The sequence below is a fragment of the Pleurodeles waltl genome, chromosome 7, assembly GCF_031143425.1.
Source record: "Pleurodeles waltl isolate 20211129_DDA chromosome 7, aPleWal1.hap1.20221129, whole genome shotgun sequence".
In the NCBI taxonomy this organism is placed as follows: domain Eukaryota; kingdom Metazoa; phylum Chordata; class Amphibia; order Caudata; family Salamandridae; genus Pleurodeles; species Pleurodeles waltl.
Window position 1 is genome coordinate 1,490,428,108 of NC_090446.1, and position 24,443 is coordinate 1,490,452,550.

General features: G+C 44.7%; 1 protein-coding gene across 1 annotated transcript; it reads right to left on the reverse strand.

The window, feature by feature from the left end:
- Positions 1-586: 586 nt before the first annotated feature.
- Positions 587-6,851, reverse strand: LOC138247444 (probable G-protein coupled receptor 33). Its single transcript, XM_069202071.1, has 2 exons — positions 6,364-6,851; positions 587-1,983 (listed from the first exon to the last, which is right to left on the reverse strand). Exon 2 carries the CDS (start codon positions 1,975-1,977, stop codon positions 1,012-1,014), a length of 966 nt encoding a protein of 321 aa, XP_069058172.1. The 5' UTR covers positions 1,978-1,983; positions 6,364-6,851; the 3' UTR covers positions 587-1,011.
- Positions 6,852-24,443: the final 17,592 nt, after the last annotated feature.

A 24,443-nucleotide genomic window follows, 5' to 3' on the forward strand; every position in this document is an offset into this window, starting at 1 on the left:
ACTTAGTGGGTCTCCTCTCTTAAATGATAGGAAGATGCCCCAGGTTAAAGGAGGCAAGAAGATTGCGGGTGGAGATACAGCAAATGAAGTTATAGAAGTTAAGGCCCTTTCTTGTTTGGGAAAAAATATGAAGTTAGAAATCGTAATAATTAGAGTGTTTGAACAATTTTTGTAATGAAAATTAAGACAAAATTGGGCTTCAAGTAATTGGGGACTTCAAGGCTTTGGGTGTATGAAATATATAGGATAATGATTGGATAGAAACGTATGGCAGGGCACATCTTTGGAGGAGAGAGTTGGAGCCTTGTTTGGAGGCTCCTGAAAATCATCTGATTTCTGGCAGGAACTCTATACAGAGTCTATCAGCTGAATTTTATTCCTCCATCTGGATAGCACTGTGGGGATAATTTTGCAGCAGGATTCTAGTTCACATTTAAAATCTGACTTAGAGTTTTGCGGATGGGTTACATCCCAAACAAGACGTATATCTCAGCCACCATATGATGATTCCAATAGGATACAATGAGATCGTAATACGGTGGGCAGGATATCCGTAATGTTTATGATGTAGTAACCCCATCCGCCAAACTCTAAATTAGGCCCTTAGTCTATGTTCCAAAAAACGAGAGGATTTGGAGTTCCTTGCAATCTCTAAATGAGTCCCTTAGTGATTTGAAGGCTCATTGGAATAGATGGGAAAAGAGAAGATTATCGACTAAAGTACTGGTATGCATTCCAAAGATTTGGTGAGGAAAAGGCAAGTTGCAATGTGGGTAAAGAGGTGAGGTAATATGGAAATCAAGGAGGGGGGAAGCGGACAGTGGGGGAAATGGAAGCAATGCCTGAGGCAGGGCTGGGTTACATAGTTTGAGGAGGGGGAAACACATACCAATTGACAATATTTCCAGCATGGCAAGCTATTGCAGGTTTGCTCTGATACTTTTATGGAGAATTCCACTTGCATGATTTAAAACTCATTTGATCTGTTTTGCGAAGCACAGTTCAGTCGACCTATTCATGGAAAGCAGACTCAATCAGGTAGAGAAGAGACTTTTTAAAAACTGCTTTAAAGTTTTCTCCTATGAAAATATAAAAGATAGGAGTGAAGCACACATTGACGCATGTTGCAATGGCGGCCACCAACATACATGCATGCATCAGTAACTTTGGGACAGATTCTCTGTAGAGAATTAAACCATTGTACAGGTGGACTGGTGTCCAACACACAAAGAATGACACAACAGAGACCATTATGACTTTAATTAATTTACTTGACCTTGACAGGCTTCTCAAATTCACCTTGAGAGCTATGCTGACATAGCAGGAAGCGATGACCATGAATGGTAAAATAAATGCCACTAGAAGCCTGATCAAGAACAGGCACAGGTGGATCTTCTGTCTTCTGGTTTGTACTTCTTGAGTTTTCCAGTCATCAGAAAATACGTAATTGTTGGTACAGATGGTTTTATTCCTTTCATTGCTCTTGAGTTCACGAAAAGCCAGGTATGGTGCACTTAAGATAAAAGCTGCGCTCCAGATGGAATAACTGATAATTGTAGCACATTTGGGGGTTCTATGATGCCTGGCCCAGATTGGGTGGACAACCAGAACGTACCGATCGAGGCTAATGATGGTCAAGATGAAAACTGCAACATGCATACTGAGAGATAAAAGCATGTTCACCACTTTACACATCACTATGCCGAAAGGCCAGTGAAAATCAAGCAAAGCAAACACCCCAAGAATTGGCATGACCATCGAATAAGTCCAACCGGACAAAACCAAGCTGAAAAACCACACAGTGTTGACTGTCTTCATCATCTTGAATCCCAAAGTCCAGAGGAAGAGAGAGTTTCCAAAAATCCCAACAGAGCTAGTAAAGAAAAAGAACACAGATGACACCAAGTTCACTGTATTTTTGTCTTTCTCCTCGAAAGTCCAAGTCGTCGAATAGTAGGTCCTATTATGAAGAGCCATAATGCCCTGGGAGAGACGAAACAAATCAGGAGAATTAGACAGAGGTAAAAAAGAAAGAAAAGGGACAAAGCCCATTTGTTGACAATAGTTTAAATCAGTGGTTCCCAACCTGTGGTACGCGGACCCCTGGGGGTTCACGAAGCCTCCTCAGGGGGTCCACGACTGCTTAAAAAATAAATAATATTAACAGATTAGGTACCCAGCTTTTAGTTATGACTCATTGGGGGTCCTTGGATTCCAATAATTATTCAGTGGGGGTCTCCTGATTCCACGAATGATAAAAGGGGGGGGGTCCACAGAAGTCACATCTTTAGAATTTAGGGCCAGATACAAGAAACACTTTGCGACTCGCAAACGGCAAGATTTGCCGTTTGCGATTCGCAAATGTGTGTTTCCAATGCAGAAATGCATTTTGCGAGTCGGGACCGACTCGCAAAATGCATTTCCGAATCGCAAATAGGAAGGGGTGTTCCCTTCCTACTTGTGATTCGCAGAGGTATGCAATACCATTTGCGACCGCATATGCGGTCGCAAATGGTGTCGCAGTTACCATCCACTTGAAGTGGATGGTAACCCACTCCAAATTGGAAGGGGTCCCCATGGGACCCCTTCCCCTTTGTGAATGGACCACAAATTATTTTTTTCAAGGGACCACTACCTGCCCTGAAAAAATTCCGAAACTAAAGGTTACGGATTTTTTTTTAAGTGCAGCTCGTTTTCATTTAAGGAAAACGGGCTACACTTAAAAAAAAAAAAACTGCTTTATTTAAAAGCAGTCACGAACATGGAGGTCTGCTGACTACAGCAGGCCTCCATGTTTGCGAGTGCCCATAGTCGCTATGGGGCCGCAATTTGCGGCCCACCTCATTAATATTAATGAGGTGGGTCTTTGCGACCCCATAGCGACTCGCAGACGGTGTCTGAGACACCGTTCTGCATTGCAAATTGCGACTTGCAATTTGCGAGTCAGAAGGACTCGCAAATTGCAAGTCGCAATTTGCAATTTTGCTACATCTGGCCCTTAGTTGCATAAAGGTGGTTTTCTAACATGTTCATGCAAGTTCTTGAAAACTGGTGTCTCTAACTAGGATTCAGAAACATATGGCAATTTCTATTGACCAAAACAACCACTAATGCAATGTATTTAAAAGGAAATGCTTGAGAATAATGTAGATGGAATATGGTATAATTGCTGGGGGAACTGGTTGAAAATGCACAGGGTGTGATCAAAAACCTGCCAATGGCCTGTTTACAAAATGTAACTGAAATGGCTCCAGTTTCCAAAGGAAATTCATACAAGAGCGTAAAAACCACCAGCATCATAGGAAAAGTATTGAGAAGGAAATTCAGCTGCTGGAATCTACTCTGTATTTTTAGTTTGCTCCCGAAATTGGAGGTTACAAGATAATCCCCAAACTATAATCAGCAGGGAACCATTATTCCCGTTTATCTCTATGAAGTCTCAGGTACAGTTTAAAAGCAAAAATAATTACAAATTCAAAGCAAAAAGAATTATAAATATAATAGTCTAATATATAATACATGGGAGCATGCAATCCCTGTATAAAATTCCATCACAACATGTTATATTTCTAGTCTCCTCTAATAGATAAGTGGCGTAGCCGTGTACATTCAACATATTTAGGCAAGTTTAAAAAAAATGGAAAGTCTTGCTTCGGCCTTTTAGGGCCAGGAGTGAGTCATAGATCAGAATCACTGTGTATCTGCACCATAGTAAGCCACCAAGGGCCAGATGTAGGAAGATTCCAAATTGCGACTTGCAATTGCGAGTCACAATTTGGAATGCAGACTCTGCAACTCGCAATTTGCGACCCCATTGCGAGTAGGGGCACTCACGGGGATGGTGGCCTGCTGGAGACAGCAGACCACAATGTCCGTGACTGCTTTTTAATAAAGGAAAACGAGCTGCACTTTGAAAAATAAACCGAAACCTTTTGTTTCGGTATTTTTCAGGGCAGGTAGACCACTGCCTGCTCTGAAAAATTATTTTTTGTGCCAAACACAAAGGGGAAGGGGTCCCATGGGGACCCCTTCCCGTTTGCGCCTGGGTTACCATCCACTTCAAGTGGATGGTAACTGCGCTTTCATTTGTGACCGCAATCGCGGTCGCAAATAAAAATGCATACCATTGAGATTCGCAAATAGGAAGGGAACACCCCTTCCTATTTGCGACTCAGAACCGACTCGCAAAATGCATTTCTACATGGCAAAGGGGCTTTAGCGACTCGCAAACGGCGATTTTCGCCGTTTGCGACTCGCTAAAGCTTTGCTACATCTGGCCCCAAGTGTGTTGACAGCCTCTCTGACCACACCAGCTCTAAATGAACCATGCATAGCCAGAGTCTGAATTAGTAATGCATGCACATGTATTGCAGGCAATCTCATCAACACCCTTGCTTTCTTTGCCTAATTTCCCTCTCCACACAGCATTTTAAGGTCAATCACATAAGACAACCTTGATCTACTTTTCATAAGTGAATCCTCATTCATCACAAACGCATCCATGTCTTCACTGTGCAGATATCAGATTGTCTCAGCATCAACCACCAGTCACAACCAAGTAAACCCATGGAATAGGCAGCGTCTGTACAAAATGGTGCAACTCAACCTACTCAGTTAACACCCTCTCTGAAAATGCTACAATGTAAAGTAATCCACTGCTCTCTAGCGCTAACGCCTCTAACATTAAATCCTCAATAAAATTGTAGATAAACCGAAGTGCCTGAAACATGAACACAATTCCACAACGGTTAACAATTGGAACTCTCCTTCTCTGTCAACCTCATCTCCAACATAACCATGTCTGCACTTAGGCTTGAAAAAAAACTCACACTTCCTGTCACCAAACTCCAAATTCTGTCCTGTCAACAACTCATCCACCTAGACCCGGCCATTCACAACACTCTGTCCTTCAACATGAAATTTAACTCTTCTTATCAGTTTTTTCAGGTAGCTGGTGCTTTGTTCTGTATGGTCAGATATGTACCCATTCATGCAATCCGTTCCCAAATATTCACTCCCCTTATGTGCCTGAATACCACACACAAAGTCTGCACTGGCTCCCTAACACTCTATGTACCAAGAAGATCAAACCACAACAGCTGAAACCAGGTAAGTGTGGGCTTAGCATGCACCTGGGAAAAGAGACTAACACATGCCAATAAGTCATGCATGCATCCGAATTTTGTTAAAAGGAGCAAAAAGACTTTGAGTTGCACAGTTGACCATTGACTATTGGATGGGCAAGTTCTTTATCAACATCTGAACTAGTAGTGTCTTTGGGGCCGTAGATACAGGATCTCCACTATAGCAGAAGGAAGATATGATAGAAAAAAGAGAGGGGGAGTAGCACTTTCCTTTTAAAGATAATTGAGATTACAACCCTGTAGGATATGCCCATCAAATTGCATATTATTTTGTTCTGCTATGAGATTAAAGTACTTTCTTTTTAAAGAAAAGATATGCTCTGGGCTAAACTATACATTATTGTGTCTGTATTTTGACTGTTGAGTTCTGAACTCTTGCACCACTCTACCTCCCCGGGAAACTTCCCTGAGAGACAAGTGCAGAAAGGGTGGTACCCGGTCCATTTTCTAGAGCCATATTAGGATGGCAGTGGCAAATGAACCTAAACAGCATGGTTGGGGCCCTGAACCCCTGTCTGCCATGTGGCCCTATAAGCGGGGTCTGACAACTATTTTTACACTATATATCTTAGCACGTTTTGTGCTTTACAGTTGTGACCATGTTTGCAACTTGAGCCATTTGTTTTTTAAGGTACGTTTCTTGAATGTTTGAAGACTTCTGAGTTCTGGAAACAGAATTTCAAACATTTTTCTTAAAGTTGAAGTCTATCTCTGGAGCACCAAGATTTTAAGTGACGTTAAAAAATGTATGACTGTTGGAAAATGGGTTATTGGTAGGGCAGGTAGGTACCTACACCTAGCAACAAGCCACTAACCTCCAAATAGGTACAGTTAGGTCTCAGTAAATTAATCCCAGCTCTACCCTTGGTAGCTTGGCATCGAGCGTCAAGGCTTAACTTAGGAGACAAAGTGTAAAGCATTCAAATATCACAAAACAGTAATTAAATAAAACACAGGAAACAGTTTAAAAATCCAAAACCAATTTATAAAAATAGCTTATATTTTTATCTTTAAAATGACACAAAAACGATTAAAATCGGTTCAGGGGAACCGGAGATATGAATTTTTAAAGTATTATTATTTTCTGGTGCTTAGAAACAAAAAGCGCCAATCGGGTCATCTGGTTGCACCAGGACCGGGGCAAAGTCAAACTTTCAGGCTGACCGCGATGGAGCCCTGCTCGGCTACAAGTCGCGGGAGGCCTCGGTTAAAAAGTTACCTTCTGACTTAGTCTTTATTTTGAAGTTTTTCTTCACCGGGACGAACCTGCCAGTTGAATCCGACCTCCTGGAGCCCTTGTCCGGATACGCGAAGTCGGTTTCCTCGGTGGTGATTTTTACCTTCGGACTTAGTCGTTTTTTCGAGATGAAAATCCTTCGACCGTGGTAAACCTGGATCTTGATCCGACGTCCATGGAGCCCTTCTCGGATACGATGGCTGGGAGGTCCCGGTCAACTTTTTACGTTCGGACTTAGTCTCTTTTTTGGATGTTTTTCTTTACCGGGACGAACCACGAAGTCAGGCCGGGTCGCGGTTGAGGCAAGCCGGCTAGAATTTCCGCGTCGGGTCGGTCACTTTATGGAGCTTTTTTTCAAAAATTCTCCAATCTTTTCCAAACTTCTGGGGCTTCACCCAGATGTTCTTTAAAGGTTCTTTTGGGGTCCACAGCTCACCCCAAGGGTCCAGAAGTTCTGTGATGGTCCTTGGGGGTGCGGACTTCAACTCCCAGAATGCACCTGGCGCAAACTCCTTTTTGGCCACTGGACAGTGGTCAGCTGGTCGCTTTCTTCAGGAGTTGGTGCAGGGGACTCTGGTTTAGCAATTTTTCACCTGTAGCAAACAGGGAGTCCCTCCTTGAACCAGTTGAAGCCAGGCAAAGTCCTTCTTGTGGTGAAGCCCAAGTGTGCAGCTGGTGCAGTCCTTCTGAGTGCAGGGTCCAGGTGCAGGCCAGGGGTCCAGCAGGGCAGTCCTTCTTCTTCTTTAGTTCCTTTCTTGTTGAATTCTGGAGGGGATCTGAGGCGTGGGTGCAGGTCTGCCAGTTTTATCCTTGCTCCTGGGTGAAAAGCAGGGGGGCCCTGGTTCTCCAATCAGGTACAGGGTCGTCCCCCTGTGATGACCACTTCCTGGGAAGTGTGGCAAAAATCCATCCCAAAAGGCAACAGTCTCCAAAAATCCAACATGGCTGAATCTGATTTTTGGAGGTTACATCTGGCTGAGCCCACCCACTGGTGTGGCTAAAAATCATAAACACACCCCTCTCCTGCCCTCTCCTAATCTAATCAAGGGGGCACCTAGCTGTCTGGGGTTGAAGGATGTGGGGGTGTTGCTGGGTGCTGCAAATGTCCTTCTCTGCCTTTGAAGACTAGTTTGGCAGCCCTCCCCCTTCCTGCCTCACCATCTGCTGAGGGGAGATTCTCTCCCCCAAGCACATTCCTTTGTGTGAAGTCTGGCCACTTCACACCTCATCAAGGCAGCCTGGCAGAAGCTGCTGCAGGCTGGCCAATCAGAGCACAGCAGCAAAAACAATGCAGAGCTGAAATTGGCAACTTTTTAGGTAAAGTCTAAACTTTTTACCTGGACAAGTTATATTAAATCCAACAACTGGAAGTTGTGGGATTTATTACAACAATCAATTTGATACCAAATTCTTGGTATGTAACATTTAAGGAGACTTTAAAATTTAAAATAAAGTCTGCTCATTCTAGCCTATGAAGGCCATTTACTTCAGTGAGGGAAAACATTTTTTGGCTGTTTTTACCTCACCAGGGCTTATAAATCTATTTTTATAAAGTCCCTGCTTATAGTTACATGGCACCCAGCCCTAGGGGCACATAGGGCACACCTTAGGGGTGACTTATATGTAAAAATAAGGTAGTTTAAGACTTTGGAAGTACCTTTAATTCCAAAGTCGAATTTGCATATAACTTTAATTTAAAAGCAGCCAGCAAGGCAGGCTTGCTTTTAAAATGACACTGGGCACCTCAGCAATGCACCTAGGTGTGCACCACCTATGCTGTGGTCCCTAAACCTACATGCCCTACCATATACTAGGGTCTTATAGGTAGGTTAACTTAGCCAATTATAATTAGCCTAATTTGCATATCCATTTTACACAGAGCACAGGCCCTGGGACTGGTTAGCAGTACCCAGGGCACCTTTAAAGTCAGGAAAACACCAGCAAAAAGTGGAAAATGGGGGCAAAAAGTTATGGGGCCTCTGCAATCAGCCCTGTTTTCTCACAATGACCTTAAAATGTATGACCTTAACTGGTACATCTTGGAAGTTGGTCCCACTTTTAACAGCAATGTCCCAAGCCAATGTCTGGGAAAGAGACTTATCTGGACTTGTGTAGCGCCGCTCCGCTACAAATTTCAGCCTTGGATTAACGAAGACTCCACAACTGCTAAATATAGTCCTATGGTTCTTCGTGGGGGCAAACCACTAGCTTTTCCCCAGTCATACTATATCACAGCTTGGCCAAAATGAGTTCCAAAGCCCCATTCTGCTGCATCAACAAATAAAGATATAATTTAACTTTCCCTTTATTTCTTGTGGAATATTTTACAATAATCTTGATACCAAAATACTATTTTGCTTATCAAATTTTCCTTCTTATAACTAATCCAAGTTCAAATTTGTGTAAGCAATTTATTTCTCAACTGTGTTGTTTTTGTGTTGCTGCCTATGGATCATGTGCATTTACAGAGGTAAATATTGCTGTTTAGCCAGGCTATCAAGAGAGAGCTAGCTTTTCCTCGCAGAAATCTGGTTATGGATTCGGAGACAGTTGTTTCTACTTTCTGTGGTCTTTATGGCAGCATTTTAACAGTCATTCCTACATGTAAATTAACATTAGGTCTCATACAATGTAGTTAAAAACTGTGTACATTCTTGCCACATGCTGCCAACACTCACTTAATAGTAGAAAATATGAACTATCACTGAATAGAAAAATGTATCAAAAAACTTCTTTGTATGTAAAATGTAAACAATCTGAAACAATCTTCACAATTACATCAATATGTCAATGGTGCACAGCTATGAGTGTGGAGCATGGCTTCCCTCCCTGCCTTCTCTGGTGTAGGGATATCTTCATTGGGAGGAGCCCGGAGCAAGTCAGCGCAGCAAATAAAATGATGGCAAGAAGATGACATCAGGCAGAATTTAAGTGGACTTCGGTACATCGCGGATAGCACGATGTGGTCTCCTCCCTCCCTCTCTCAGCTTTGCTTCAATGGCAGGACAGCTCTGACTCTCTGGTGTTACCACATCAGCCGACTGGTATTCAGCTGCCTTAAAAACGGGCCCCTGAGGGAGAAAGTGGCACCAGGATTGCTGGTGAGTCAGTGAGCACTCCGCAGGGACTGTTAATTTTGATAAATGCGATCAGTGTGCAATAAATAACCAGCTGTGACCATTCTTGTAAGCACACAATTTGCAACCAACAATTAGTATCCTGCTGACACATTTATAAATTATTGGACCTTCTCCAACCACTTACACAGTGATTGTAAATATAAAGCGATATAAAGTGATCAACTCTGTTACTGATTGATTGTATCAGGGGCCAAAGAAGGGAGAGTAGAGTGTAGGAAGGGAGAGAAGGTGAAGATGTTATCTCTGCGTGAAGGATAGAAGGTCCCACTGTCTCCATTAACCACGCACTTCAGTGGGTCGCAATAGGCTTCTCGCTGGGTGGGTAGTTATGCTTGGGGCTGCCATGGAAGCGGCCTGTGTAGCTACAGGTGTGGCTTATGACACCTAAGCAAACGCCCCCAGTACAGTTAGTGAGGCTTGCCCGCTATGATGGAGCATATTTCACGCGATCTCAGTTCAAAATGCACGCTTCTGTTAAAAAAACAGCCCATAATTTGAAGCATTGTCTCCATAACTCATAGGAAAATCAGGGTTGGGCTCTGTGGGAACTACAATGCAGGCGGCTCCTGCCCCTGCTGTTTCTGCTGTTCGAATGATGCACTCCCCCACTAGTCACAAGGAGGAGAAAGAGGGGTGTCTAGCAGTTAGTGGATGTAAAAATTCAGACACTGAAGCAGTGACAAGGTCTAAAGAAGCTAAATGAACCCCCCTCTCCACTTCTAGTATGCAGCAAGAAAAACTTTGATCTTATGTCTAATGCCAGTTGTATAACAGAGGATTTGGGGGGGTAGTATGTATTGACCATTCTGTAGGAGCAAAGTGACGTCAAACCCACTGTTCTCACTAGCTAGTTCTAAGGAAATATTGAAGGTGACCGAACTCGTTGAAGACGTAGGACAAAAGAATCAAACAAGATGCAATTCAGTGCCTTCCATGCTAAATTGTATGATGGGCACACAACATGAACTGAGCAATCTGAACACTCCTAATACCATATAGACTGTGTTGTCTTTAGGACTGGCAGTGGTTTAACAGCTAACTCAAAATGTAGGGAAAGACCCTCCCTCTGACTCCTGCTATCCCTTACCTTCTGTACGAGCAGTCGAGACAGATGAGATAGATGAAAGGCATGCCCCCTTCACGGAGAGTCTTCTCCATCAGATTCTGGGTGAACTCAAAATTGCCTGAACAGCTAATTTTAAGGTAAGGTTTTCTTTTTGTTTTTTATGGCTTATTAATTGTTTAGAATATATATCAAAATTAGTTGTTCCGGCAATTGTTAATCAGGCACAGTAGTTGTTCAGTACTTAGTTTTTGAGACTTCTTAGTTGTTTAGCAGTAGTGGTTTAGGCTATAGTTGTTTAGGACCTAGTTGTTCTGTCACATATTCGTTGTGGATCAAGCAAAATACTTTTTTCATTCAATTCAGCAGGTAAGGGAAGGGGAGGAGCAAAGACCAGAAGATGGGTGGAAGGGAGGTTGTAACTATAACGCATTTAATACATAGATTACAGTATACGTGTTAAAAAGATGCCCTCAGGTGCCCTGGGCAGCTTTCCAGTGCCATATCAAGGGACTGCTCTGAGGGTTGGGTGAATAAGTTTAGAAGGGGGGATAAGTATAAAGTAGGGGCTGAGGGGGTGGAGGGGATGTCCCTCTCAGGGAATGAGACAATTATGGATGGAGCTCCAGCATTGGTGAATACTGGGAGAGGGGGCTGCTGGGTTAGAGACGGGAAGGGAGGGGAGACGTGTTGTGGTGTGGAGGGGCAAGGTGGTGTCAGTGGGAGGGTGGTGGGATAATGTAAATAGTTAAATGATGTAGCAATTTAACTAGAGGCTATGTGCCGGTGTAAGCACAGGATTTCTGGGAATTTTGGGACATATTTACAAGGAAGTGGAGCATCAGCTCTGACACGCCACTTTTCTTCTGTCACCCTTTGCCCCCTAACGTCACCATGGTAGTGCTGTATTTACTATGCAGCGCACCATGGAGCACCAACAGGCACAATAGTGTCATAATTAAATGATGGCGCTAGTCCAGCAAAGCACAGGGAGGCCCGTAGGTTATTATGGGAGCGTCATATTAATGCCTTTCCATGGCAGGTGTTAAAAATGATGGAACAAATGGTGTTGTGAAATCTTGTAAAGGTCACTGCACCATTTTTTGGGCATCGCTGCGTGGGAACGTCCCCCCTTGCATACATTACACCTGGCGCAGGTATAATGGGGTGCAAGGTGTTATAAAGTGGTGCAATGCATGCATTGCGCCACTTTGTAAATATGGCGCATGGGGGGCCTCCTTAATGCCTTCGTAGCATAAAAAAAAGATGCTAGGGTGGCGCAAGAAGGCGCAAGGGGCTTGTAAAGATGCCCCTTTGTTTCTGTTAGGTAGCCCAAATATTCTGAACAATTTTATGTGAATGGCTTCAATAATGGAGTGAAATGGAGAGCAGAGCTCACTTGGTTTAAATACCTTTGGGCTAGTATAATTTTAATGTAAGAGACACACTTTAAAGCAGCAGGATCACCAATAAAACTTCTGTGGTCCGGGGCATAGCTATTTTAATTGTTAAAGAGATTTGCACTGAAGTAATCAAAGTCCATAAAGATCCTAATGTTAGATGGATTAGATAGATTTGGGATGATTAATCATCTGATTAAGTTATTTAGTATATATATCACCCTGTTGAAGATTTGCCTGGGACTCTGCAAGCCCTTTATAATCTCACTAAGGAGGAGCCAGGTCCTCTTGTGATAGGAGGAAATTTAAATATTCTCTGTGATCCATTTGTAGACTGCTCACAGGTGAATAAATCACAGAAGAAACCTAAGTCCAGTAAACATTTACATGTTTTAATGCGTTGTTTCGCTTTGATTAACCCCTGAAGGTGTGATCACCCCGAGGATAGAATGTACACCTGCCATTCTGAATGATTTCCTTCATCCTCACATATTGATTTTCTTCTGATTTCACATTCCCTCACTAGAGCACAGTCTGAAATTTTAGCAAATCCGTTTTCAGATCATGCAATGATCACTTCTTGTCTCGATTTCGTGGTTCACCTACATGGATCTTTGATAATTCCCTTTTAGCCAAAGAATCATGGATTTCACAAATGTGTAGGGCTCTGGAAGATTTCTTGCAGCGCAGTGTAAATGTGGCCTCTGAGTTTCCAGTGTGAGGGACATTAAAGGCTTTTTTCAGGGACGAAGCCATAGCCTTTTGTTTGAAATTGAGACAAATTGAGAGAGCAGCCTATCATTAGCAGCAGGTAGTGCTCAATCAAGCCACTTGAGTCCATCTAGATACTCCCTCACAAGAATCTAAGGCAAAGTTGGCTCAGGCCAAGCACAATCTTAGGGACCATTTCTTAGCTCAAGAGAAAGTCAATTACAATACAAACTTATAGAAAAGCTATGAAGAAAATGAGCATGTTATGAAATACTTGTTGTCTGTCATGCGCAAAGCCAACACTAACTGTATTAAACACATTTTTGATCCATTACTTGGAGTGTATTTTATCTGACCCTCGAGAGATAGCTAAGGTCTTTCTTCATCACTATATAGACTTATATTCAGGCGCAATAAATGCCTCCACCGAGGATATACAGAAATGGTATGCTAGAGTAAGTATTCAACCAATAACGACAGAACAGGACATCGCGTTAATCAGTCCTATTTCTCTAGCAGATATGAAACAGGCAGCTGATGCAATGCTCTAAGATAAAGCTTGCAGAGAAGATGGGATCCCACCGGAAATATACAAGCTGTTTGCACCTCAGCTGAATCGATTTTTAGTAGTTTTATTTAATAGTGTTCTGAGAGTACTGAGATTCCAGACTCATTTAATCAAGAGGTGTGGTTAGCTTTTTGAAGAAAGACAAGCCAGCACAGAATGCAAATTCTTATCCCCCTATCAGTTTATTGAATTCTGACTATAAAATTTTCATGAAGGTTATGGCTAATCTTCTTTCTTCATTGGCGCCCTCCATTTTTCATCTGGACCTAAATGGTTTCCTTCAAGGTAGGAGCATGTCAGTCAATTCTCACTATCTGATTCAAGCCATTGATTATTTTACCTCAATGCAAACTAGAGCTGCAATTATAATGTTGGACGCAGAGAAGGCATTTGATAGGGTTCCAATGAATGTCTTTTTTGTTGTATTGACAAAGTTCGCCTTCCAGTCTCAATGGGTCCAAGTAATTAAAAATCTTTATTTGGATGCTAAAACATCTATAGTCATCAATGGGAATCTAGCTAGTTCGTTTTTTCTAAAGATATCTTTATTGACAATTTACAAGCATAATCTCAATCACATTTCTTTTTGACCACGGTTCATACATCATGAGATAACGCAAGGTAAACAGTTAGCAACAATCCATAATAGTTTCTTCTGTGGGATTGTTTCAATTAAGTATCACCCCCAAAAAGTGTGTCTCCTCTAACTTTTCAGCTATGTGACGTGGTAGTGGTGGAATTTCGTTTCACTGAGGATTTGTTTTTAGTTACATAAACAGGCCGGTGTATGTGCGGGGTTTGGCTTGTCTGCTGCACTATTGATCGGTGTGGGTCAGATATGTTCAGTCCACTGATCCTCCTTTACGAGTGGTGAGTAAGGAGAGAACTGCAACCGCTCAGGGTTTTCGTTTATTTTAAACTCAAACTTAAACTTTAAACTAAACAAAGCATATCTGGGGTGACCTCATCTGTGGGGGTGATGTAATTAGAAGGAAGGGCACACAATTGACGATTATGTCTCTCACAGTTAGTACTAGTATTGTGTGGTACTTGGGCGGTCTGTCAGTACAGTCACGGTCTAGCTTCTCCTTCCTTGAAGTATGATATGTATGGAGGCAGGGGGGATTACTTCCACACGTCAAATGCCTTGGCTGGCTGGCCCTTATCACCTTTCGTACTTCAGATTTGACAGGTATCCCTTTCAGGCCTCTACCAAGTTATGACCTTCCTTGTCACTCATCTCAGCGCTGGTGGGGCTTCCTAGCTGCCTAGTGCCTCTAGCCATAATTCAATAATTGGTTGCTGCCTGATGCCTCTCCCATCCTCTGGCGCAGGATACTTCCCTCTGCCTCAGGCCAAGCGGAGACATCTTCTTTCCACGTTTCTACTAAAATCCCAGAAGTGGACTTCCAGGCTATTGCTATCTTGTGTGTAGCCAACACAAGGGCTAGGTGTCAACATCAGGACAATGCGCGCTCTACGGGCGACAAAAATGCAAAAAACCCAGCCTTTATGTAAGGGCATAATTCATGCATTGTATTTATATGCAGTATGTTAACTTTTTGCATTGCAGACTTTAACCTTGAAAAACACTATTAATGATGTTTTCAATAACTGTTCATTTGCAATGTATTGCTGCAGGCTTACTGAGTGTGTTAGGGTGTGGTCCCTTTCTAGGACTTTCTAGAAGCTTTCCCTGCAGCATGACCGGGTGTGGTTTGTGGGCTGGGCCAGGCTCTATATAAGGGAGCCAGCCCAGCCCCACGTGCTCACTATTCTGAGGTCCAGGTGCAGAGCAGCAGCAACTTCCTGAGCTCATGTTCCGGAGGCCAAACTTGATGTTCCAGGCCTGCCCCGCATTATATTGGTGATCCTTGAGCACGGTGGTAAGGCGGAGGTCGGGCTGGGCCCCCGACCCCGTTCTCAGAGATTCTTGAGTTTTGGGCCTACTCGTGGAACTTTCAGAGTAAGCGTGTCATTGCTCTCATGTAAAACTTGATGCTCAGATCGGCGGCATCTTGCGCGATAATTTCATGGCATTTGCACATTCTTGTTCGAATCTGCAGTGTGCGCGATTCATTTCCCGCATGCGAAACTTGATGTTCAGATCGGCAGCAGCTTGCACAATCATTTCATGGCATTTGCATATTCTTGTTACAATCAGCAGTGTGCGTGATTTATTTCCCGCATGTAAACGTTGGTGTTCAGATCAGCAAGAGCTTGCATGATCATTTCATGACATTTGCATATTCTTGTTAGAATCGGCAATGTGCGCAATTAATTTCCCGCATGTAAACCTTGGTGTTTAGATCGGCAACAACTTGCGCGATCATTTCATGACATTTGCATATTCTTGTTAGAATTGGCAATGTGCGCGATTCATTTCTCGCATGTAAACCTTGGTATTCAGATCGGCAAAAGCTTGCACGATCATTTCATGGCATTTGCATATTCTTGTTAGAATTGGCAGTGTGCGCAATTCATTTCCCGCATGTAAACCTTTGTGTTCAGATCGGCAAAAGCTTGCATGATCATTTCATGGCATTTGCATATTCTTGTTAGAATCGGCAGTGTGCGCGATTCATTTCCCACATGTAAACCTTCGTGTTCAGATCGGCAAAAGCTTGCGCAATCATTTTTGGGCATTTGCATATTCTTTTTCGAATTGGCAGTGTGCGCGATTCATTTCCCGCATGTAAAACTTGGTGTTCAGATCAGCAAAACCTTGCACGATCATTTCTTGGCATTTACATATCCTTGTTAGAATTGACAGTGTGTGCGTTTCATTTCCAACGTATAAAACTTGACGTTCAGATCGACAACAGTGTGCGCGATCATTTCATGGCAATTACAACTTTGATGCGAAGTGTTGTTGAAGTGCACACCTTTATCCTGGGCTCCTGCGAAGAAGCAAAATTCAAAATGTGACATTAAGTTCCTAGTACAATTCCTATTGTTTTCCTGGGAATGTTTCAGATTGCCTTTGTCCTCATGTTTAAAATGCAATATTTGTTCTGAAACATTATTCTAGAAGGTTGTTGTATTCCTAGACAGTATGTGACATTTCATGAAAAGCCCATAAGAAACATTGTATTAACCATTCTTGATTTTTTTCGAGGTACCCAGAGTTCTTGAGGTCTAGTGATAGTAACTTCTTAGGTTATCCTTGATTACAGTATGAGAACGCTTAGAACCATAGTCTAGTGAAACGAACTGTGATTATATCTTGATATTGTGTTGTTTAATCTTTTGCTTCCTACAGGTCTCCTTCCCAGCTGTTCCCTACCTAATCCCCTTTTCCCCCACTTGGACTCTCTCAGGCTCTCTGATATTTCTATCAGAGTTTTGGAGCTGTCTAGTGGTGGACTTGTTGGGAACGTGCACAGGCCCCGAGGATCTGGTCTCCCTGACACTAGGTCTATGAACCTTGTACCCACCCTATGCTTTAAGGGTCTTAGGAAGTTCCCCAGCAGGCATGCTTCTGTGGTCTGTGGAGGTGCCATCCCAATCTTCTCCCCAAGCCACTGCAGGGCCCAGAAATTTTGAACAGGGGGGCAATCTCACTCCGTGTGTTTGAAATCTGGGGTTTGACACTTGGGGCAAAGCCGGGCTTCCCCTCCATAGATTACTTGGAACCTATGTGGGGTGAGGTACATCATGTAGAGGAAATTAAACTGTATGCACCATAACCTAGTGTTGCAGGATATCTGTTAAGGGTATGCACCTATTTTGTCCCTGTCCGCGTCTGGTATTTCATGATCAAGTGTCTCCCTCCATCGGGGGGCTTTGAGTGTGGCCATGGGCAGTCGTGCCATGTCAGTCAATGCTGTAAATATCCAAATCACCTGTTGTGTGGCAGAGCCCAATGAGAGCAGTGAGTGCAGTAGTAGGTGTTGTGGGGGTTCTTCTCTCCCCGTTCCCCTTAGATATCGGAAGGATTGCACTCGTGTCTCTTATAGCAGGAGTTGGCCAGGGAGAAGTTGGAATTTGTCAACCAGGTTTGCCAAAAAAACAGTCTGCAGTTGTAGTTGCCCCTGCAGCCATCCATGCCTGTAATTGGGTTTGGTAAAGTATCTCACTGGCGCCCTGTGTGGCAGTCCCACTAACAGCAGCGCTTGTGCATACACCGGAGCTCTCCGTGCTTGCCCCATGTCCCTGCGCCATCCATGCAAAGCTGCCCGAAGTAGTATTCCCGGTTGGTACATTGCAGTTTCAGGATGCAAAACTTAGTAAGGACTATATTCTGATGGGGTACCAGTCCCAGGAGGTTTAAAACCCAGTCCTCAGTATCTCCCAGCCACCTGGCCACCCATTGTAGTTGGACTGGCAGGTAGTACAAATCAAAGTCAGGCACTCCAAGGCCACCCTGCACCACTGGTCTCTGCAAGATAAGGCACTGCATCCCCACAGGGAAACTGGTGCATCCCGGGGCATGGGAACAGACAGGTCTTGGATCTGTTGACCCTGAGACCTGAAATTGTGCCGAAGCCCTCAAGAACTTGAACTGCTCCAAGTGCCCCCATCATGCCATTGTATAAGTACAATAAGATATCAACTGCATGGAGGGATAAGACATGTTCTAGGCCCACTATCTTGACACCACCCTCTTTCCATTTTGACGAAGGTGTTCTGCCAGGAGCTGTAAAGCTAGGGCAAATAAAAGTGGTGATAATGAGCAACCCTATTTTGTGCCCCTGTGGATGTTATACTCCTCTAAGATGGTAGTTCTTGTTTTAACCCTTGCCGATGGTTTGTCTTACAGTACGGTGACCCAATTTATCCAGCCCTCACCCAGCGCCATCTTAAGCATCACCCCCATCAGATAATCCCACTGTACCGAGTCAAAGGCCTTCTCAAGGTCTACCAACAGAATGTGTGCTGCTGGTTGGGCTAGGACCTCAGGGTGGTAAAGCATGTGGTAAAGCCTCCGAAAGCTGACCGATGTGCTCTAATGTGGGATGAAACCATTTTGTCTTCATGTATAAAAAGCCTGCATGTGTGGGAGCAGCCTAGTCACCTTGATGTTGCTTAAAATTTCCATGTTAAGCATGGATAAGGGACAAAATGCTGTAACTGGGGTCCCTGTTGCAGTGGTCCTAGGAAGAAGTACTACTGTGGCACTGTGAGTCGAATCAGGGAGATAACTGAGTCTTAGAAACTCAGCATAAAGGAGTTCCAGTTTTGGTGCCACTAGGGTAGTGTACATCGCATAGAGCTTTGCTGGAAGTCCTGGTCTCTTACCCCTCACCATGTCTTTAATAGGCTGCTTGATTTCTTGGAGTGTTATTGGTCCTCCTATTTCTCTCCTTGCATCAGAGGCTAAAGTCGGGAGGGAGAGCCCATCCAAGAAGTCATGCATTGTGCAATCCAAAGGATTGAGGGTACAGTGTACAATGTCTCATAATATTGTCTAAATTCTCTATTAATTTCTCTTGGTAGGTAAACCCTTGTTCCAGTCCCCGTCATTATGTGGGTGATGGGCAACCTCCAGGATTCAGGTATAATCAGCTATGCTAGCAGTCTTCTTGATTTATGTTCCTCTGCATGGATTCTACTCATTTTTAGTTTGTGGTCATAGCTCCTCAGTATTTCTAACAACCCCCCCATATTGCTTCTTTGTGTTCAGTAGCCTTTGGTGGGTAGTGGCATCTACGGTCGTGGCGGTCTCCAGTGCAGGAAGTGTTTTATCTAGTGTATAAAGTTCTGCATTGTGTTTCCTATTGGTGCCCACAGATTGACTCAGTCAGTGACTTCGTACAACTACTTTGAATGCTTCCCACTCCATCAACAGGGTGGAGGCTGTGACTTGGTTAGTACCAAAATTGTTGGTAATAGCTGTGTGCAATATCTCCCTAAAGGTGGGGTCCTTGAGCATCTTTGGCTTCAGGCGCCACGTGGGGATGTCTCCTCATAAATGGAGACCCTGTAGTATGGGGCTGTGGTCCAACAATGTATGCCCAAGGTACTACATACAGGTTATGCACCTGCTCAGTTGGTCAGAGCAGAGGAAGGCATCCAGTTGTGTGTTTAGCATATGTATGGGGCAGTAGAATTAGTACTTGCAGTCCCCACCATGTTGAACCCTCCAAATATCTACTAATCCCCAGTGGTGTTGCCATTCTGCAAAACCAGTGGCCATTTTGTTGGCGAGCATGCCTGTAAGAGGTGGGGTGGAGCAGTCCAGCATTACATCAGTCACACAATTGTATTCTCCCCCCAATACTAACGTGTTGCTGTAGGAGGCTGGCCTGGTTTGAAGGGGGTATCTAAGGTACTTACTCCTTATACCAGGTCCAGTTATCCATTATTAGTGAAATGTAGGCAGTGTCTAGAAGCCAGGCTCTCTAGAGGTAGCTGTGGCTGAACAGTCAAGGCTCAACTAGGAGATATGCAAAGCTCAAAGCTCATTCTCATGCTCAGTACTCACATACATGAAAGAAAACACTCAGGGCCTGATTACAACTTTGGAGGAGGTGTTAATCCGTCCCAAAAGTGACTGTAAAGTGACAGATATACCACCAGCCGTATTACGAGTCCATTATATCCTATGGAACTCGTAATACGGCTGGTGGTACATCCGTCACATTTGGGACGGATTAACACCTCCTCCAAAGTTGTAATCAGGCCCTCAGTCTTAGAAAAATAAAGGTACTTTATTTTGGTGACACAAATACCAAAAGTACCATAGAGACTATACTCCCTTAGGAGGTAAGTAAGACATAAATTATATACATATATGCAGAAATAGGCATACAAATAGTTTGAAAACAGTGCAATTAGTGAAAATCACAATAGTTAGAAATGGACTAGGGGAACAGAAATGCAAAAGTTGGGCCTGCAGGGGGAAAGTCGGTCTCCCACCTAGGCAAGTGCAGTGTGTTGAGGGGATCTGGGAGTACAAGAAAACCCCAAACGTAAATACTAGAACCCACACCAGTGACCAGGAAAGCAGGAGTAAATCACAGTAACTTTCCCAGAACACACAGAGAATCGAGAAAAAGAATTAAGCAACAACCAGAAGAGACTGCAAGATACGGACAGTAGATTCCTGGACTTGAGGACCTGTGGAAGGAGGGGATCAAGTCCGAAAAGCACAAAAGAGTCCAGGGAGAACAGAAGCTCCTGTTAACCCGGATGAAGGTGCAAAAGAAGAGCCACCGGTGAAGAAGAATAGTCAGTACTGCACCCATGAAGACGGAGCCGGGTTCCTGGTTGGTGCAAGTGATGTCCCACACCGGATGGAGAATTGCAGTCTGATTTGCTTCGCTGGAGTCCGCCAACAAGCCTTAGCACATGCAAAGCTCGCGGTTAGCGCAAAATGTCGCTGCCTGGGACCAGGAAGGATTAGGTGGACTCTACCCAGGAGGGGGAGTCAGAGGGGGCTCTCAGGAACTCAGAGAGCCCACAGAAGACTAGGCCGCACACACAGGAGTTCCACAGCACAGGACAAAGAAAGTGCAAAAGAGGTCCATGCAGCACTAGGACAAATGCTCCCACACTGCTAGAGAACCAATCAGGAAGCTGTGCATCGCAGGATAGCATGATAGGGCCAGAGCTGCAAGATGCACAAAGAACTTCCTGGAAGGATGCCAACAAGCCTGGGCAGCTGCAAAACATGTGGTGCACGGGGGTACTGTCTTGCGTGGGGAGGCAAGCTCTTCCGTTCACCAAAGTTGGATAGTTGAATGTGAGGACCATCGGGACCACTTCAGTTCACCAGCCGTGATGCAGGATCAACGCAGCTCTGCAGGAGAGGGGATCCACGCACCCGGTCGTTGTTGCAGTCAGTGTCTACTAAAGCAGGGGAGTGACTCCTTCACTCCAAGGGAGAATCCTTTGCTCTTCTGGTGCAGGCTGAAGAAGGGCTGTCCTCAGAGGATGCACAACCGGGAAACAGTTGCTGGCAGAAGCTGAAGATACAATGTTGCAGAAGTCATCTTGCTTCTTTGTTACAGTTTGTAGAGTTCCTGCAGGTCCAGATGCCGTTCCTTCAGTGATAAGTGGAAGTAGAGAATGCAGACGATTCCTGCTGGAGTCGTGCAATCTGAATCTGAGGAACCACCCAAAGGAGAGACCCTAAATAGCACCTAAAAGGGAGATAGGTAAGCACCTATCAGATGCTCCCAGAGTTCCCTGCCAACCTTGAATCCAAGATGGCAAAATCCAGGGACCCTCTGGAGGAGCTCTGACCACCAGTCCTGGGGTGGTGATTGGCAGGGGAGTAGTCACTCCCCTTTCCTTTTCCAGTTTCATGCCAGAGCAGGGACTGGGTGTCCCTGAACCGGCGTAGACTGGATTATGCAAGGCGGGAACCAAATGTGCCCTTCAAAGCATTTCCAGTGGCTTGGGGAGGCTACCCCTCCCAAGCCTGTAACACCTATTTCCAAAGGGAGATGGTGTAACACCCCTCTCCAAAAGGAAATCCTTTGTTTTGCCTTCCTGGGCTCGAGTTTTTCAAGCAACAGAAGGGCTGAAACCTGTCTGTGAGGTGCAGCAACTGGGGCTGCCTGGAACACCTCAGAAGGCTGAAATGGCAATACTGGGGGTCCTCAAAGGAGCCCCAGAGTGCATTGAATACCAAACATGCCTATGTTCGGAGTTACCATTATGTAGCCGGACATAGGTAGTGACTTATGTCCAGTACAATGCGTAAAATAGCATCCCACACTCATGAAGTCTGGGAAAATGGTCCTGGAGGTCGTAGGGGTACCTCTGCTAGTGCAGGGGTGCCCTCACACACAGGTACTTTGCTTTGCACCCTGCCCTCAGCGCTTGAGGGCCTGCTATAGGGGTGACTCATAAGTGACGAGATGCAGTGTAAATGACAGTGAAAGGGTACTTGCACCTTTTCACGCAGGCTGCAATGGCAGTCCTGCAGAAGCCTTTGCATGGGCTCCCTATGGGTGGCAAAATATATGCTGTAGCCCACAGGGATCCCCTGGAACCCCAATGCCATGGGTACCTGGGTAACACATACTAGGGACTTATAAGGGGGCCATCAGTATGCTAATTGTGGTTGAAATACTGTGTTGACAGTAACCAACAAACCAAATTTAAGGGAGAGAGCATAACTACTGCGATCCTGATTAGTAGGATCCCAGTAGAAACAGTCAAACACACTGACAAACATGCCAAAAGTGAGGGGAACCAAGCTAGAAAGAGGCTATCCTACAATTTATCACCAGGAGTCCCAGTGGTGCAGACAGAGACTGAAAGAAGGCGAGTTGGTCATGATTGGATGCATATATACTGCCTAGTATGATTTCCTTGCCCATAAGTTTACCTGTCACCAGAATATATTGTTCCTCTTTGTCAATCAAGGAGTGGAATGGTTCAATGTACCAGCCCATATACATAAAAGAGTCCTTTGGGCGTCAGTCAAATAGGAAGTTGCAAATAGGTGTACCCGCCATCTCCGCCATAGTCAATCTATCTCCTTTCCTGCTAGGTGAGTTTCTTGTAGCTTGGCTATTTGTACCCCTCTACGCTTCAAGTAGTAGTGGATAGCATAGGTGGAGACCCCAAACCAGTACATTACAGGATTTACATGTCAATATACTGCCTGCACCTGCCATATGAAATCAGTGCGTTCTGTGGTTCTAGACCCTCCTCCAAATGTTGCAATGTGTGTCAAAATAATCATTGAGTTAAGAATCTTGCCCTAGAGATGTCTAACCAAAACCAATCCCCTTCCCCAGGACCACCTGTCAATGGCCGGCTGTCCAACGTATTAACATCACAAACCAAATACATCAAGTCCGGGGGTGTTGGAAGAGATACCACAAGCCACTCTGGCCAACCCATGGGCCTCCCCGAGGGCCTGTTAAAAATTGTAGCTTCAAAATCATCAGTGTCTGAACTGTTAATCAGGTAGTTCCTAGGCTCCATAGTGGGCGTGGCTCCTGGTAAGAGCTGCATTGCTTGTAACATTTTGGGGAGGATGTATTGCAGTTTTCTGGGGAGTAAAGGTAATTTGTTTCCCATATAGTAGGAATCGGGGACATCATGCCTGGTCAAATCACTGACTGTGGTGTCACTTCAGGCAAGACTCCTGGTGTCAGGGGCAAGATCCCTCTGAGTCTACTGTAAGCTTCTCCGATTGTGATTCCTGTTCAGAATCAGAGCCTGTGTTGCTCATGATGGCTGCTGTGCCTGTAGAGCCGCTGCCTTATCCCTGTCCATTTCCACTTTACTCTGTTTCTTTGGGATCTGCCTGCTACCTCTTCTCCATGGTCTCTTTCTCAGGCTTGGTGGCTCTCTGTTTCATTATTCTCTGGGTGCAGGGGGTAGTCACTTCCATTCTATCTGAATCGAGCCAATCCCACACCACCACGGGGTCCTCATACAAATGGGTCTTGCCATTCAACTTTATCTTCGGTTTAGCTGAACATCAAATATTTTATCCCTTCCTCTCTAAGTGCTTTCTTGACAGACATAAAGGAGGCTCTTTGGATTGGACTGCTAGTGTATAATAAGGGAACAATGTCACTTTTCCGTTGCTTATGGTGTTTGGTTCATCCTCCCTTGCCCTCTGCAGGAGGTTATCATGGTCCCTGAAATACAGGAGTCTCGCAACAATCGAGCGCAGGGGCCTGCCTGATGGTGGAGGTCTTGCGGAGACTCAGTGAAAAAGGGCATCATGTGACCTGGTGCTACTTCAGAGGTGAACCATTTTCCAAGTATGCTACCATGTCATCTTGTTCTGAGCCCTCTGGACGGCCCATCACATGAATATTGTACTGCTGGTTGTGCCCTCCAGGGTCATCGGCCCTATATTCCAGTACCTGCACTCTGTCATTCAGTTCTCCCACTTGTCTCTTGTCGTCCAGTTGGGTCTACTGTATCTCCTTGAGCCCTGTTTCCACCTCTTTCACTCTGTGTGCCAATTTCTGATGTTCGGCCCGCGGTAGCCCGAGTTCCATGGGCACCACCCCAATGTGTTGCTGGAGGGCTGCTTTGGTGTCTGCAATTGCTGCCAAGATTCTGTCAAATTGCACTTGAAGTGTGGGCTGCCCAGCCAGGTGTGAATAGGGATTCGGCCTGTTGTTTGCCCCTTGTAGGAAACTGGCTCTGTATGTGCTATATTAATATGAGATATAGAGATATAGGGGGTCATTTTGACCCTGGCGGTACGGGACCCCCAGTGCTAAAACGACGGAAGCACCGCCAACAGGCTGGCG